At 39.3% G+C, this 14,417-nt stretch overlaps 1 protein-coding gene across 2 annotated transcripts in view; it reads right to left on the bottom strand.

Annotated features, from left to right (window-relative positions):
• The window catches only part of HPSE2 (heparanase 2 (inactive)), a 707,067-nt gene that overhangs the window by 278,168 nt on the left and 414,482 nt on the right, over nt 1-14,417 (bottom strand). For both annotated transcript variants that reach the window (XM_060171512.1, XM_060171513.1), the window contains one exon: nt 5,542-5,589. In XM_060171512.1, coding sequence (XP_060027495.1) covers nt 5,542-5,589 — 48 coding nt within the window. The remainder of the gene's footprint in view (nt 1-5,541; nt 5,590-14,417) is intronic.

Raw genomic sequence — 14,417 nt, 5'->3', positions numbered from 1 at the left:
CAGCAGGCAAGTAGAAAGACCCAAAAAAGACACCATAAAGTACCTAATCAAATATTTTCTACTTAGACCTAGATATCCTCCTCACCTACTTCCTATTTCATTTCCCTCTATCACCCTAAAGCTAATCTTTTCATATACAATAAGGACTACAAAAGCTGGAAATGGGCAAGAGATTGGCATTCTTTAATGATGGCTCTTTTGGTCACTAGTAGGCCACCCTATCATCCAGGGCCCTAGTTAGGGAAGCCTGGAATTCTCATATAGATATGATGGGCCTAGACTTCTAGCAGAACTCTCTCTCTCCTTCTCTCTCTCTCTCTCTCTCTCTCTCTCTCTCTCTCGTGCGTGTGCCTCCAGGGTTATTGTTGGGACTCAATGCTCACCCTAGGAACCCACTGCTCCTGGTGGCCAGAATTGCCAAAACTATATTGCCAAAACAATCTTGAGGAAAACAAACATAAATGGAGGCATCATACTCACAGATCTCAAACTATATTATAAGGCCATCATGATCAAAATAGGCTGGTACTAGAACAAAAATAGGCACACAGACCAGTGGAACAGAACTGAAAGCCCAGAACTTAACCCCTGCACATATGGAAATCTAATCATTGATAAGGGGGCCCAAAGTATTATATGGAGAAAGGAAGCTCTCTTCAATAAATGGTGCTGGGAAAACTGGGTTAAAACATGCAGAAGAATGAAACTGAACCACTTTATCTCACCAGAAACAAAAACAACTCCAAATGGATCAAGGACCTAGAAGTGAGACCAGAAACTATCAAATACTTAGAGAAAAACATTGGTAGAACACTTTCCCACCTAAACCTCAAGGACATCTTTGATGAAACAAACCCATTTGCAAGGAAGACTAAAACAGAAACAAATAAGTGGGATTACATCAAATTGAAAAGCTTCTGCACAGCCAAAAAAACTATCACACAAACAGAGAGACCCCTCACAGAATGGGAGAAGATCTTTACATGCTATACATCAGACTAATAACCAAAATTTACAAAGAACTCACCAAACTTAGCAACAAAAAAGCAAATGACTCCATCAAAAAATGGGCAGAGGATATAAACAGAACATTCACTACAGAAGAGATCCAAAAGGTTAACAAACACATGAAAAACTGTTCCAGGTTGCTGATTGTCAGAGAAATGCAAATTATTATTATTAGATAGGACAGAGAGAAATTGAGAGAGGAGGGAGAGATAGAAATGGAGGAGGAGAAAGACACCTGCAGACCTGTTTCACTGATTGTGAAGTGACATCCCTGCAGATGGAGAGCCAGGACTCGAACTGGGATCCTTGTGTGAGTCCTTGCACTTTGTATTATGTGTGCTTAACCCAGTGTGCTACTGCCCCCTCCCCCATGAATACCTCTCTCTACTATCAATGGTCATCTCCATCAGGAACAACATCGTGGACCCTTTTGTGGGCTTCTATAAGACTTTGCCCTCAAGATGAAAAAACAATGGTAGGGACTGCCCCACTCTCCAAAGGGAGGCTGGGTCAACATATTCTGCCACTTGATGCAGATGGGTCCTGAATTGGATGCAGTCCTAGAATGTTGCTAGCTATGGCCACAGAATATATAGGGATGCAGAGGTTACACAGGCTCCTGTGCTGAATATGGGCCCTAGATCAGATTGATGAGGTTTACAGTTAAAGGTATTTATATACTTTTCCTGTATTTGGGAGCTACTCTCTGCCCTGATACAGCTTTCCAGTCCTATTCCCAACTCTGACACCATATTTCCATATAACACCTTCAGCCTACCTGCATGTCAGCTGTCAGGCTCAGGCATAATTTAGTAAAGTCATGGGACCCTTGGAATATACCTAAAATAGATTTCCTAGATCCTTCCAACATGAAGAACCCAATTCTCATCTGCTATATTATTACCTATAGATTCCTTATTATTAAACAATTTTTTCTGCTTTAAAAGTTTTTAATCATCTTTATTTATTGGAGACAGCTAGAAATTGAGAGGGAAAGGGGAGACAGAGAGGGAGAGAGACAGAGATACCTGTAGCACTACTTCACCACTTGCAAAGCTCTCCCCTGCAGGTGGGAACAGGGGGCTCAAACCTGGGACTTTGTGCATTATAACATGTACACTCAACCAGCTGTGCTACCACCTGGCCCCTCTGCTTTATATCTTAATGCTCTCCAACCACCAAGTTGCAGATGCTACCATGACACCAACCTGACTTCCCTGGACAGACAACCTCACCAGTGTGTCCTGGAACCCCACCTCTCCAGAGCCCTGCCCCACTAGGGAAAGATAGAAACAGGAGTATGGGTTGACTTGCCAACACCCATGTTCAGTGAAGAAGCAATTATAGAAGCCAGACCTTCTACTTTCTGCACTTCATAATGATCCTGGGTCCATACTCCCAGAGGAATAAAAAATAGGAAAGCTTTCAATGGAGGAGATAGGATACGGAACTCTGGTGGTTGGAACTGCATGGAATTGCACTCTTCTTATCCTATGGTCTTTTCAATCATTATTAAATCAATAAAAAGGAGGGAGGTCTCTGGAAGTGGTGGACTAATGCAGGTACCTAGCCTCAGTGATAACCCTGGTAACATATATAAAGAGGTATTATATAAATTAGGGGAAAAGTTCAATAATTATATAAACACTTGTTGAACTGTGTTATTCATTTAGAAGAGAAAAACAGATAAGTTACAAAAACAGACTGAGAAATTTTTTTAAAAAGTGTGGATACTATAAGCACTGTAAAGAAAAAACTAAGAAAGACAACAAATAGGCAATCCATTCCAAATAGAACCATCAGACAGACATTTGAAGGAGGTAACATGTAAACCAAGTCTTATGAGATGAGAAAGAACCAGCTAAACAAAAAGTGGGGAGAATATCTGTCCAGGTAGAGGTAATAGTACATACAAAATTCCTGAGTCAACAGTGAATAATGCTGCTACGTGAGAACTACTAAGGAGGTTGTCATCGGAGACAGAGAAACAGAATTTTGATGATGGGTGCAGTATGGAACTATAATCTTGAAATTTTATAATTTTGTAAACCACTAATTCCCATCCGGATGGCACACTTCCTAACAAAGGCATAGAACCTAGATATAGACCACTAATAAAAATAAATTAAAAAATTTTGAGGTAGACATGCACATGAACCTTCTAAGAAATGAACGATCACCAGGATGCTTGAACAGAATGGCTAAATATCAAATGATGCCTAATATAATCACAAGATAACAAAAGAGCAATACAAAAGTTCTTACAGTCTAGAATACAGAGCCTGACATTTGGTATTACAAGACTGAGAGGTGTCTTTCTTCAAATTAAAAAATATATATTTTTAACATTTTATTATTTATTTTTTAATAGAAAGGGAGCAATTGAGAGGAAAGGGTAAGATAGAGAGGCAGAAAGAAAGAGAAAGATCTGAAGACCTGCTTCACTTCTCATGAAGCTTCATGCAGGTTTGGACCAGGGAACTGAACCTGGGTCCTTGTACTCAGTGGAGTGTGCCACCACCCATCCCCAAGGCTGAAGGATTTTTGTTTGTTTGTTTGTTTTATTATTATTATTATTTTTAAAATTTTTTATTTAAGAAAGGATTAGTGAACAAAAACATAAGGTAGGGGGGGTACAACTCCACACAATTCCCACCACCCAATCCCCATAACCCACCCCCTCCCGTGGTAGCTTTCCCATTCTCTAGCCCTCTGGGAGCATGGACCCAGGGTCGTTGAGGGTTGCAGAAGGTAGAAGGTCTGGCTTCTGTAATTGCTTCCCCGCTGAACATGGGCGTTGACTGGTCGGTCCATACTCCCAGTCTGCCTCTCTCTTTCCCTAGTAAGGTGTGTCTCTGGGGAAGCTGAGCTCCAGGACACATTGGTGGGGTCTTCAATCCAGGGAAGCCTAGCCAGCATCCTGATTTTAAGAAAGGAAATGACAAGAAATTCAGACCTAAGCAATCCGTGGCTCACAAAAACAATTTTGGGATGAGAATTTCTGAGAACATTTGGAATTTGTTTAGAGTGTAAATATAGAATAAAATAGTTTTTATTATGACTGAAATTACTAATTTCCAGTAAACCAACAGTCCTTTTTGGGGAATATTAAGTAAAGATTTCATTTACTTATCATTCTTTCTTACATACGGAAGGGATAATTTGGCCTACTTAAAATGGAAGATAGGAAAGATTTCTAGGCAGGCAGAGTTTGAGTTACCAAGAAAGATGGTTCTAGTTCATGGCTGTCAGGACTTAGACTGGAAACTGAACTGTGAAGGTCAAATTAGATGAAAGATGACATGGAATATGCTGGGGACAGATGTCTCACAAAAAAAGGGCAGGATCCCAGCGTAAAATCAGACACTTCAGGGCAGATGACAAAGGACGCTTAGAAGAAAATTTAAATTTATGGGAGTCGGGCTGTAACGCAGCGGGTTAAGCGCAGGTGGCGCAAAGCACAAGGACCGGCATAAGGAACCCGGTTCGAACCCCGGCTCCCCACCTGCAGGGGAGTCGCTTCACAGGCAGTGAAGCAGGTCTGCAGGTGTCTATCTTTCTCTCCTCCTCTCTGTCTTCCCCTCCTCTCTCCATTTCTCTCTGTCCTATCCAACAACGACAACAACAATAATAACTACAACAATAAAACAACAAGGGCAACAAAAGGGAATAAATAAATAAAATAAATATTTAAAAAAAAAAGAAAGAAAATTTAAATTTACATATCAGGTCAAGATATCCCAGGTAACAAATCTTAGCTATTGTATGATTCCCCCCTGGTATGTTGGTATTTATTCCCTGTTTAAAGCTGCACATTATTAAAGCTACACGTTCCCCTCCACCAGTGTTACTGAAGGGGTTTGTGTATGCACAATTGCACCGCTTCTGGTGGGTTATTATTTTTTCTAGATACATGGAACTATAGGCAGACAGAGAAGAAGAAACACCACAGTACTGCTTCCCCCATGTAGGTGCTCCCATGTGGCGGCAAGGGCTTGAACCCAAGTCCTTGTGCATAGTAAGATGTGTGCTTTATTGGGGGAAGCTATTTCCTGGCCCCTTCATTTTCTTTCTTTCTTTTTCTTTTACTTACATATAGTAGTGACATCATATACTGGTCACCAAGACCACTGACATCATTTTAGTGAAATATTTTGTTTTATTTTCATGTGATATATTGAACAATTAAAACTATATCCTCAAATATAGAAGTATAGTTCCTAAGAAAATCTACAGAGGAATGGCGGCATGTTCAAAATCCCTTTAACTGTTCACTGATGACAGATTAATCTAAAACTATACATAATAGCTCAGATTTCTAAAATGTGTGAATTTTATTTTTTAGATAAAACATAGTTACATTACTATGAGAAAGACTTCATCAGAGAAGTAGTTTTGGAATTAGCTTTAACATTTTTTTCCTAGAGGATGAAGGATGGCTTATTAAATGCCAGCTATAAACTTAGTGACAACTAATTATCTTTCATTTTATTGCTGCTGATAACAGGTAAGAGGAAAATGATGAATACCTACTGTTGCCAGGTAACTGCATCCACTGTACTTCCTGCTACCTTCATGAATCTGCATGGAAGAGAAAGAACAAAAAAATTGCAGCTTAAAAGCAGACCATATATGAAACAAGAACAGAAATGGACAATACAAAGTTAAAATGGAACTGGGTGTGGAGCATTGCACCAAACAAAAGACCCTGGGGATGGAGTGAAAGGGACAAGGTATGGGGTGGAGAGAACACTTGGCATTCTGGTATATGATGGCAGAAAATAACCTAAGTTGGGGGGTGAGTGTTTTTTAAAAAATTTTTATTTATAAAAAGGAAACACTGACAGAAACCATAGGATAAGAGGGGTACAACTCCACACAATTCCCACTACCAGAACTTTACATCCCATCGCCTCCCAATAACTTTCCTATTCTTTAACCCTCTGGGAATATGGACCCAGGGTCATTATGGGGTAAAGAAGGTGGAAGGTCTGGCTTTTGTAATTGCTTCCCCGCTGAACATGAGCATTGGCAGGTTGATCCATACTCCCAGCCTGTGTCTTTCTTTCCCTAGTATGGCAGGGATCTGGGGAGGTGGGGCTCCAGGAAATACTGGTAGGGTTGTCTACCCAGGGAAGTCAGGTTGGCATCATGGTAGTATCTGCAACCTGGTGGCTGAAAAGTTAACATATAAAGACAAATAAATTGTTGACTAATCATGAACCTAAAGTCAAGAATATTGCAGATGAATATTTGGGGTCTCTGTTTTGAAGATGGCTAGTAGGCCTATTTTAAGTCATATGCCAAAGGACCCATGACTATATTAGTTTTTTCCTGAGCCTGACATCTAATATGCAAGTGGACTCAAGTTGTTGTCTGGGGAGGGAGGGTGAAAGTGTTTTATAGACATCTATAATAGGGAGATGAGAAATTGTACTTATATGTCAACAACTAAGCTGTAATCCCCCCCCCCCCAATAAAATAGAACACAGAGAGAGAGAGAGAGATGCAAACAGAAAGTGCAACTTGGACTTGATGTGATATATTGCATCAGAGCAAAGGATTCTTGGGAACTAGGGGAATGGAGGGGGTAGAGAACAGTTGGGGTCTTCTTGCATCATAGTGAAAAAAGGACCTAAATGGGGGTGAAGGTGTTCTGCAGGTTTCTATCACAGTGATCTGAGAAAGTTCACCTATATGTCAATAATCATACTGTAAACCACTGACCCCAAGAAAATGCTAAAAATTATAACTAAAAAAAAAACAAACTTGGAGCTGGATGGTGAAGCACTTGGTTAAGTGCATATATTACAATGTACAAGGACCCTGGTTCAAGTCCCTGGCCCCCACCTGTAAGGGGAAAGCTTTCCAAGTGGTGAAGCAGGGCTGCAGGTGTCTCTCTGTCTCTATCTTCTCTATCCTCTCAATTTCTGGTTGTCTCTATCTAGTAAGTAATGATAATAAAAATTAGAACTAAAACTTCAAAAGCAAAACAAAAATAGCAAATGAACCCCAAGATTAAAATATGATAAGAAAAAGCATATTATCAGGCTGGTAAAACAGCTCACTTGGATAGTGTGGTTTTGCCATGTGTGCAACACAGGTTCAAGCCTGAACCCCACTGCACTGAAGGAAGCATTGGTGCTGTAGACTCTTTGACTCTCTTTCTCTAAATATCTGTGTGTGTGTGTGTGTGTGTGTGTGTGTGTGTTTCTGCCTCCCTTCCTTGTCTATATCTCTAAAAAGAATAAGGAAAAAAAACATGATTCCTTCAAGCTCACCATTTTTAATAGCTGAGTGGCATTTGATCATATATATATATATATAGATAGATAGATAGATAGATAGATAGATAGATATAGATATATATGTCTCACAACTTAGTCACTTTTCTGTTGTTGGAAACCTGGGTTGTTTCAAGATTTTGGCTATTACAAATTGTGCTGCTAAGAACATACGTGTACACATATCTAAGCAGAGGGTAACTAACTGTTAGTCTAACATACCTTATATAGAAGTCACCAACACTACCCCACTCCACTTGCTTTCCTCTTTGCAAAGACAACATTGGCATTCTTTAGGTTAATATAGTTTAGAATATGGAAAATGCAAACCTTGCAAATGCAAACTATTGGCCAGGATATTTCTCACTGGGTAAAGTGCACATCTCAGCATTTATGAGACCCTGGATTTGGTCCCTGGCATCACCTGGGCATACCACAGACGGTACTAACTGAACTCTATAGATGGTTGAACAGTGTTTTGCACATGCTCTCTCTCCCTCCCTCACTCTCTTCAGTTCTCTCAAAAATATAGAATTGGGTGGGAAGACTGATCAGTGGAATTATGCATACATGAGGTCCCAGGTTGATTCTCAGTCATTGTGAAAAGAAAAGGAAAGAAGGAAAGAAGGAAGGAAGGAAGGGAGGGAGCGGGGAAGAAAGGAAGACAGGCCACAAGTTTTTGTAAAAAATAATCGCAGTTTTCATATAATTGATTCACTCTTCCTTTCTTTCCTTTCAGGTATGTTACTCTGTTGTAAATTAAAAGTCAGACCTAGACTTGGAAGAGTTAAAGTAGTTCCCTCAGAGTAAATCTGTCAAACTATTCTAGGATGTATATTAATTTTGATTAGTTAATAAAACTTTTGTCTAATTGTCATTGAGGACTTTTATTCCAGTTGACAAGGAAAAAGTAGAGTTATAAACAATTAAAGCAATATAATACTGGAATTTCCCCTAAACATACCTCAAGAAATCTATACTGACCTATTATAGAGCATCATGTAGCTTATAGAGAAATACTTAAAAACTGAGTCTATGTAAAGACCTACCATGCTATTTGATAGGGAAATCAGTTATTCTTCCTAATTTATGGGTTTAATGAAATTCAAGTTAAAATATCTCAGAAAATAGCTTTGAAATCTTGCAAACTTATTCTAACATTCATCTGCAAGAAGTCAATAAAATCCTGAAAACCGGAGTAATGAAGGACATTTATTTGATACCATAAATTTTAAATTAGTATATCCAAGGAGTATCTTCTAGTAAGAAAATCTTATAAATTATGAGAACTCTCACCACATCACCAGTGTCACTGTCACTGGCTACTGCTCACCTGTTTTTTAATAGCTTACTGTATTCCACTGAGTATCTATGCCACAACTTTTTTATCTACTCATCTGTTGATGAATATTAGTTTGAATTCACATCTTGGCTATTAGGAATATTGTGAAGCATTTTAAAAATGGCACTATGTGGGGGATTCCGGAAGATGGTGGAATGAGAAGCTGCTAGTGGCTTGAGCTCTGACTACATCTACTGGAAATGCTAGGATCTTTTTCCTTTAGAAGGACAGTTAATAAGGGGTCCTAGCAGTGACACCAAGGAGGTGACTATAGCTCAATTTGGGTTAGAAAACAGAGTAAAAAGAAAGGGAAAAAAATTTTTTTTACATTATTATTCCCAAAGCGCACCCCTCCCCCACCCCCCATAACCAGTCCCTGGGGGCCAGAGATCTGCTCCTAGCAGGCTCCATTGCTGAGCTTCTTTCTTTACCAAGATTCCTGTCCCACCAGAGGGTGTCATTCATTATAATTCTATTCCTTTCTGAAACCTGTGGCCTTTTTTCTTTCTAAGTAGCCAATCAGCTGCCTCTGCTCAGGGGGCCTGAGGCAATCTGGAGCCATCCAAGCTGAAGACAGGACAGGTTTTTTACTCTGTTCTGTTTTATTATCAATAAAAGATAAACATGTATCCCTTTCCCCCTCTCCTTCAGGTTGACCAGAATTAACTATTAGTGTATTCTTTTTTTTCTCTCTCTCTTTTTTTTCTTCTTTTTCTCATTCTTGTCATCCTTTCTTCCTTCCTCCTTCAGCTTTCTGAATTCACTGATACACGTTTGGGAATTATTTTGGGGAAGAAATCTGACTCAGAGTGGACTCTTTCTGCCTGTATCTCTTCCCTACTTCCCTTTCTCCTCTAGCTACCCCTAGAATATACAGTGGATAGTAAATTTGCATAACTGTCTATTCCTGCTATTCTTTTCTAGTCCTGAGGTTTTTTTTTTTCTTCTTCTTCTTTTTTTTTTTTTACTTTCTTAACAATCAGCTGCATCTGCTCAGGCGGCTTGAGGCAATCTGGGACAGGTTTTTTAATTAATTTATTTTTTATTATTTAAGTAGCTATGAGGGGGCGAGGGAGAGAACAGATAGGGTCAGTAGGAAGAGTGAAACAAGTGACTTTAGCATTGAAATCATCCCAAGTATCTTCTCAGACCACAGTGGAGTAAAATTAACATTCAACAGCAAAAAAAAAATTATTAAAAGTCACAGAATTTGGAAACTAAACAACATACTGCTTAAGAACCACTGGGTCAGAAAGTCACTCAAGCAGGAAATTCAAATGTTCCTGGAAACAAATGAAAATGAAGACACAACCTATCAAAATATTTGGGACACAGCTAAAGGAGTATTGACAGGGAAACTTACAGCCATACAATTACATATTAAAAAACAAGAAAAATGGTTTCAACCAAGGACTATATATCCTGCTAGACTTTCATTCAAACTAGATGGAGGATCAAAACCTTCTCAGACAAACAACAGTTAAAGTAGGCAACCATCACCAAACCGGCCCTGAAAGAGGTTCGAAAAGACCTTTTATAAACAAGAATATCACTATAATACTTGCAATATATCAGGGCAAATCAAAATTTGTTGAACAATGGCACTATAATACATTACATCCATAATATCAATAAATGTCAATGGCTTAAATTCACCCATCAAAAGACACAGAGTGGGGGGATAGATCAGAAAACATAACCCAACCATATGCTGCTTGCAAGAATCCCATCTGACACAACAAGATAAACAAAGACTTAAAGTGAAAGGCTGGAAAACTATCATACAGGCTAACGGACCACAAAAAAAGGGAGGAACAGCCATTCTCATTTCAGACACAATAGATTTTAAATTAAATAAAGTAATAAAAGATAGGCAAGGACATTACATAATTATTAGAGAATCAATCAGCCAAGAAGACTTAACAATTATTAACATCTATGCACCCAATAAGGGACCATCTAAATACGTCAAGCACCTACTGAAAGAACTTCAAAAATACATCAATAGTAATACAATAATAGTGGTAGACTTTAATACCACACTCTCACACTTAGACAGATCAACACAGTATCACACTTCCAGATCTCAAACTATATTATAAAGCCATCATCATCAAAACAGCATGGTATTGGAACAAAAATAGGCACACAGACCAGTGGAACAGAATTGAAAGGCCAGAAATAAATCCCCACACCTATGGACATCTAATCTTTGATAAGGGGGCCCAAAGCATTAAATGGAAGAAGGAGGCTCTCTTCAATAAATGGTGCTGGGAAAACTGGGTTGTAACATGCAGAAGAATGAACCTGAACCACTTTATCTCGCCAGTTGACAAAAATCAACTCCAAATGGATCAAAGACCTGCATATTATACGAGAAACAATCAAATACTTAGAGGAAAACATTGGTAAAACACTCCCACCTACAACTCAAGGACATCTTTGATGAAATAAACCCAATTGCAGGGAAGACTACAGCAGAAACAAACCAATGGGATTACATCAAATTGACAAGCTTCTGCACATCCAAAGAAACTATTAAACAAACAAAGAGACCCCTCACAGAATGGGAGAAGATCTTCACATGCCATATAGCAGACAAGAAAATAATCACCAAAATATACAAAGAGCTCAGAAAACTTAGCACCAAAAAAGCAAATGACCCCATCCAAAAATGGGCAGAGGATTTGAACAAAACATTCACTACAAAGGAGATCCAAAAGGCTAACAAACATATGAAAAACTGCTCCAGGTCACTGATTGTCAGAGAAATGCAAATTAAGACAACATTGAGATACCACCTCACTCCTGTGAGAATGACATACATCAAAAAGGACAGCAGCAACAAATGCTGGAGAGGCTGTGGGGACAGAGGAACCCTTCTGCATTGCTGGTGGGAATGTACATTGGTCCAGCCTCTGTGGAGAGCAGTCTGGAGAACTTTCACAAGGCTAGACATGGACCTTCCATATGATCCAGTAATTCCACTCCTGGGGATATACCCCAAGGACTCCATAACACCCAACCAAAAAGAGGTGTGTACTCCTATGTTCATCGCAGCACAATTCATAATAGCTAAAACCTGGAAGCAACCCAGGTGCCCAACAACAGATGAGTGGCTGAGAAAGCTGTGGTATATATACACAACAGAATACTATATAGCTATCAAGAACAATGAACCCACCTTCTCTGACCCATCTTGGACAGAGATAGAAGGAATTATGTTAAGTGAGCTAAGTCAGAAAGATAAAGATGAGTATGGAATGATCCCACTGGTCAACAGAAATTGAGAAAGATGATCTGAAAGGGAAACTAAAAGCAGGATCTGACTAAATTGAAAGTAGGGCACCAAAGTAAAAACTCTGTGGTGAGGGGTAGACATGCGGCTTCCTGGGCCAGTGGTGGGTGGGGGTGGGTGGGTGGGATGGGACACAGTCTTTTGGTGGTTGGAATGGTGTTTATGTACACTCCTAGTAAAGTGTAGTCATATAAATCACTAGTTAATTAATATGAGAGGGGGAAATTAATTGTATGTCTCAAAGTTTTTAAAACACAGACTGAGTCATTTTAATATATAGGCTGTGTATTTGATATGCGGACTCTCTTAAAAGCCTAGACGAAGTAGATCAGAGGCAACCAGTGGCACAGCTATTTTCAAGATACTGGGTACTATATAGCAAACCCTAACAAAAGGACTTTTCAAAGTTAATCCAATTACCAAATAATGTGATGATAACATTAACTATCCATCGTCTTTTTAAACCCTAAGACAGTAGGAACCTCACATCTCCACTATAGAGCCTATATTTCTCCCAGTCCTGGAACCTTTCGATAGGGCCCACTTTCCCGCATGCCTCTCCCAATCCATTTCAAATAATATTGCATCAGCCAATCGCTACCTAATCAACGCAACGCTTGCCACCTCAACATGCTTCAGCTCAGAATGTGTCCAGAGACTTCATGTGTGGAACGACAACCCTTCAGCTTCATTACTTGGGTGAGACCTTTCCTTTCATAGTATACTCTAATTCCATCCCAGGTGGGTCACTTTCTAACAAAGTCCCAAAATCTAGATATATACCAGGTTCTGTGAGAGAGAGCATATGTTCACACGTATCCATAAACAAGTGCAAAATATATACCCGAAAGCAGAAGTACACTAGAATTTGCAGTGAGTACCCCCCCCCCAACATTTCCTCTCCACTATTCCAACTTTTGGGTCCATGATTGCTCAACAATTTGTTTGGCTTTGTATGTTAACTCTCTTTTCAGCCACCAGGTTCCAGATGCCATCAGGATGCCAGCCAGCCTTTCCTGGACTGAAGACCCCAACAATGTGTCCTGGAGCTCAGCTTCCCCAGACACCCACCCTACTAGGGAAAGAGAGAGGCAGACTGGGAGTATGGACCGACCAGTCAACGCTCATGTTCAGCGGGGAAGCAATTACAGAAGCCAGACATTTCACCTTCTGCAACCCACAACCCTGGGTCCATGCTCCCAGAGGGATAGAGAGTGGGAAAGCTATCAGGGGAGGGGATGGGATATGGAGATTGGGTGGTGGGAATTGTGTGGAGTTGTACCTCTTCTACCCTATGGTTTTGTTAATTTATCCTTTCTTAAATAAAAAGTAATAAATTAAAAAATGGTACTATGTGATTATAGGGAAAAGCTAAGGTCAAACACAAACCTAGTATCTTCTTTTGTATAATAAGTCAAAAATAATAAGGTACTGATAATATATATATATCAATTATTATTAAAAAAAATTATAGGAGAGAGAAAGGTCAGAACACCACTCAGCTATGGCATATTGCAGTAATGCGGATAGAACTTGAGACTCTGGGTCCTCAAACACAAAAATCAGTGTGCTACCTCTTTGCATCACTATAACCCATAATTTAAACATTTAAGCAAATATTATCTTTTCAATTTTAGTGATATATTGTAGTATAAAAACTGCTCTATCTAACTTCAAGAAAACACTGTTATTAAATATGTGTTCATGTGAAAATTGCTGTTAGTCTTTCTTTTTCTCTTATGAAAAAATGATATGAACAACTTCAGACATATGGAAACATTTCCACACTTATTCTGAAAAGGAAAATTCTAATTTTCAAATACTGTCAAACATTTCCAAATACTATTAGGATGATCAAACACACCTTTGTTTTTTTATATTTTAATTTATTTATTATTGGGTAGAGAGAAATAGGGAGGGAGGGAGACAAGAGAGACCTGCAGACCTGTTTCACCACTTGTGAAGCTTTTACCCTGCAAGGTGGAGCCAGGGGCTTGAACCTGGGACCTTGCACACTATCATGTGAGTGCTTAACCAGGAGCGTCACTGCCTGGCCCCACCACACCTTTATTTATTTATTTAATTTTTTTTATATATTTTATTTATTTTCCCTTTTGTTGCCCTTGTTTTTCATTGCTGTTGTAGTTATTATTGTTGTTGTTACTGATGTCGTCGTTGTTAGATAGGACAGAGAGAAATGGAAAGAGGAATGGAAGACAGAGAGAGAGAGAGAAAGAAAGACACCTACAGATCTGCTTCACCGCCTGTGAAGTGACTCCCCTGCAGGTGGGGGCCAGGGGCTTGAACCGGGATCCTTATGCTGGTCCTTGTGCTTCATGCCATGTGTACTTAACCTGCTGTGCTAATGCCCAACTCCCCACACCTTCATTTTTTAAGAAGTGTAAAAATCTCAATTAAAATGGAGAAAATTTGTTTTCATAAGCCTTTGTATGATATGTTTAATTAGAAAAAGAAAAAACTAGCC

The sequence above is a fragment of the Erinaceus europaeus genome, chromosome 14 (genome assembly GCF_950295315.1).
Source record: "Erinaceus europaeus chromosome 14, mEriEur2.1, whole genome shotgun sequence".
Lineage (NCBI taxonomy): Eukaryota > Metazoa > Chordata > Mammalia > Eulipotyphla > Erinaceidae > Erinaceus > Erinaceus europaeus.
The sequence above is the reverse complement of the archived record's forward strand: the minus strand, read 5'-3'. Positions and strand labels throughout refer to the sequence as shown.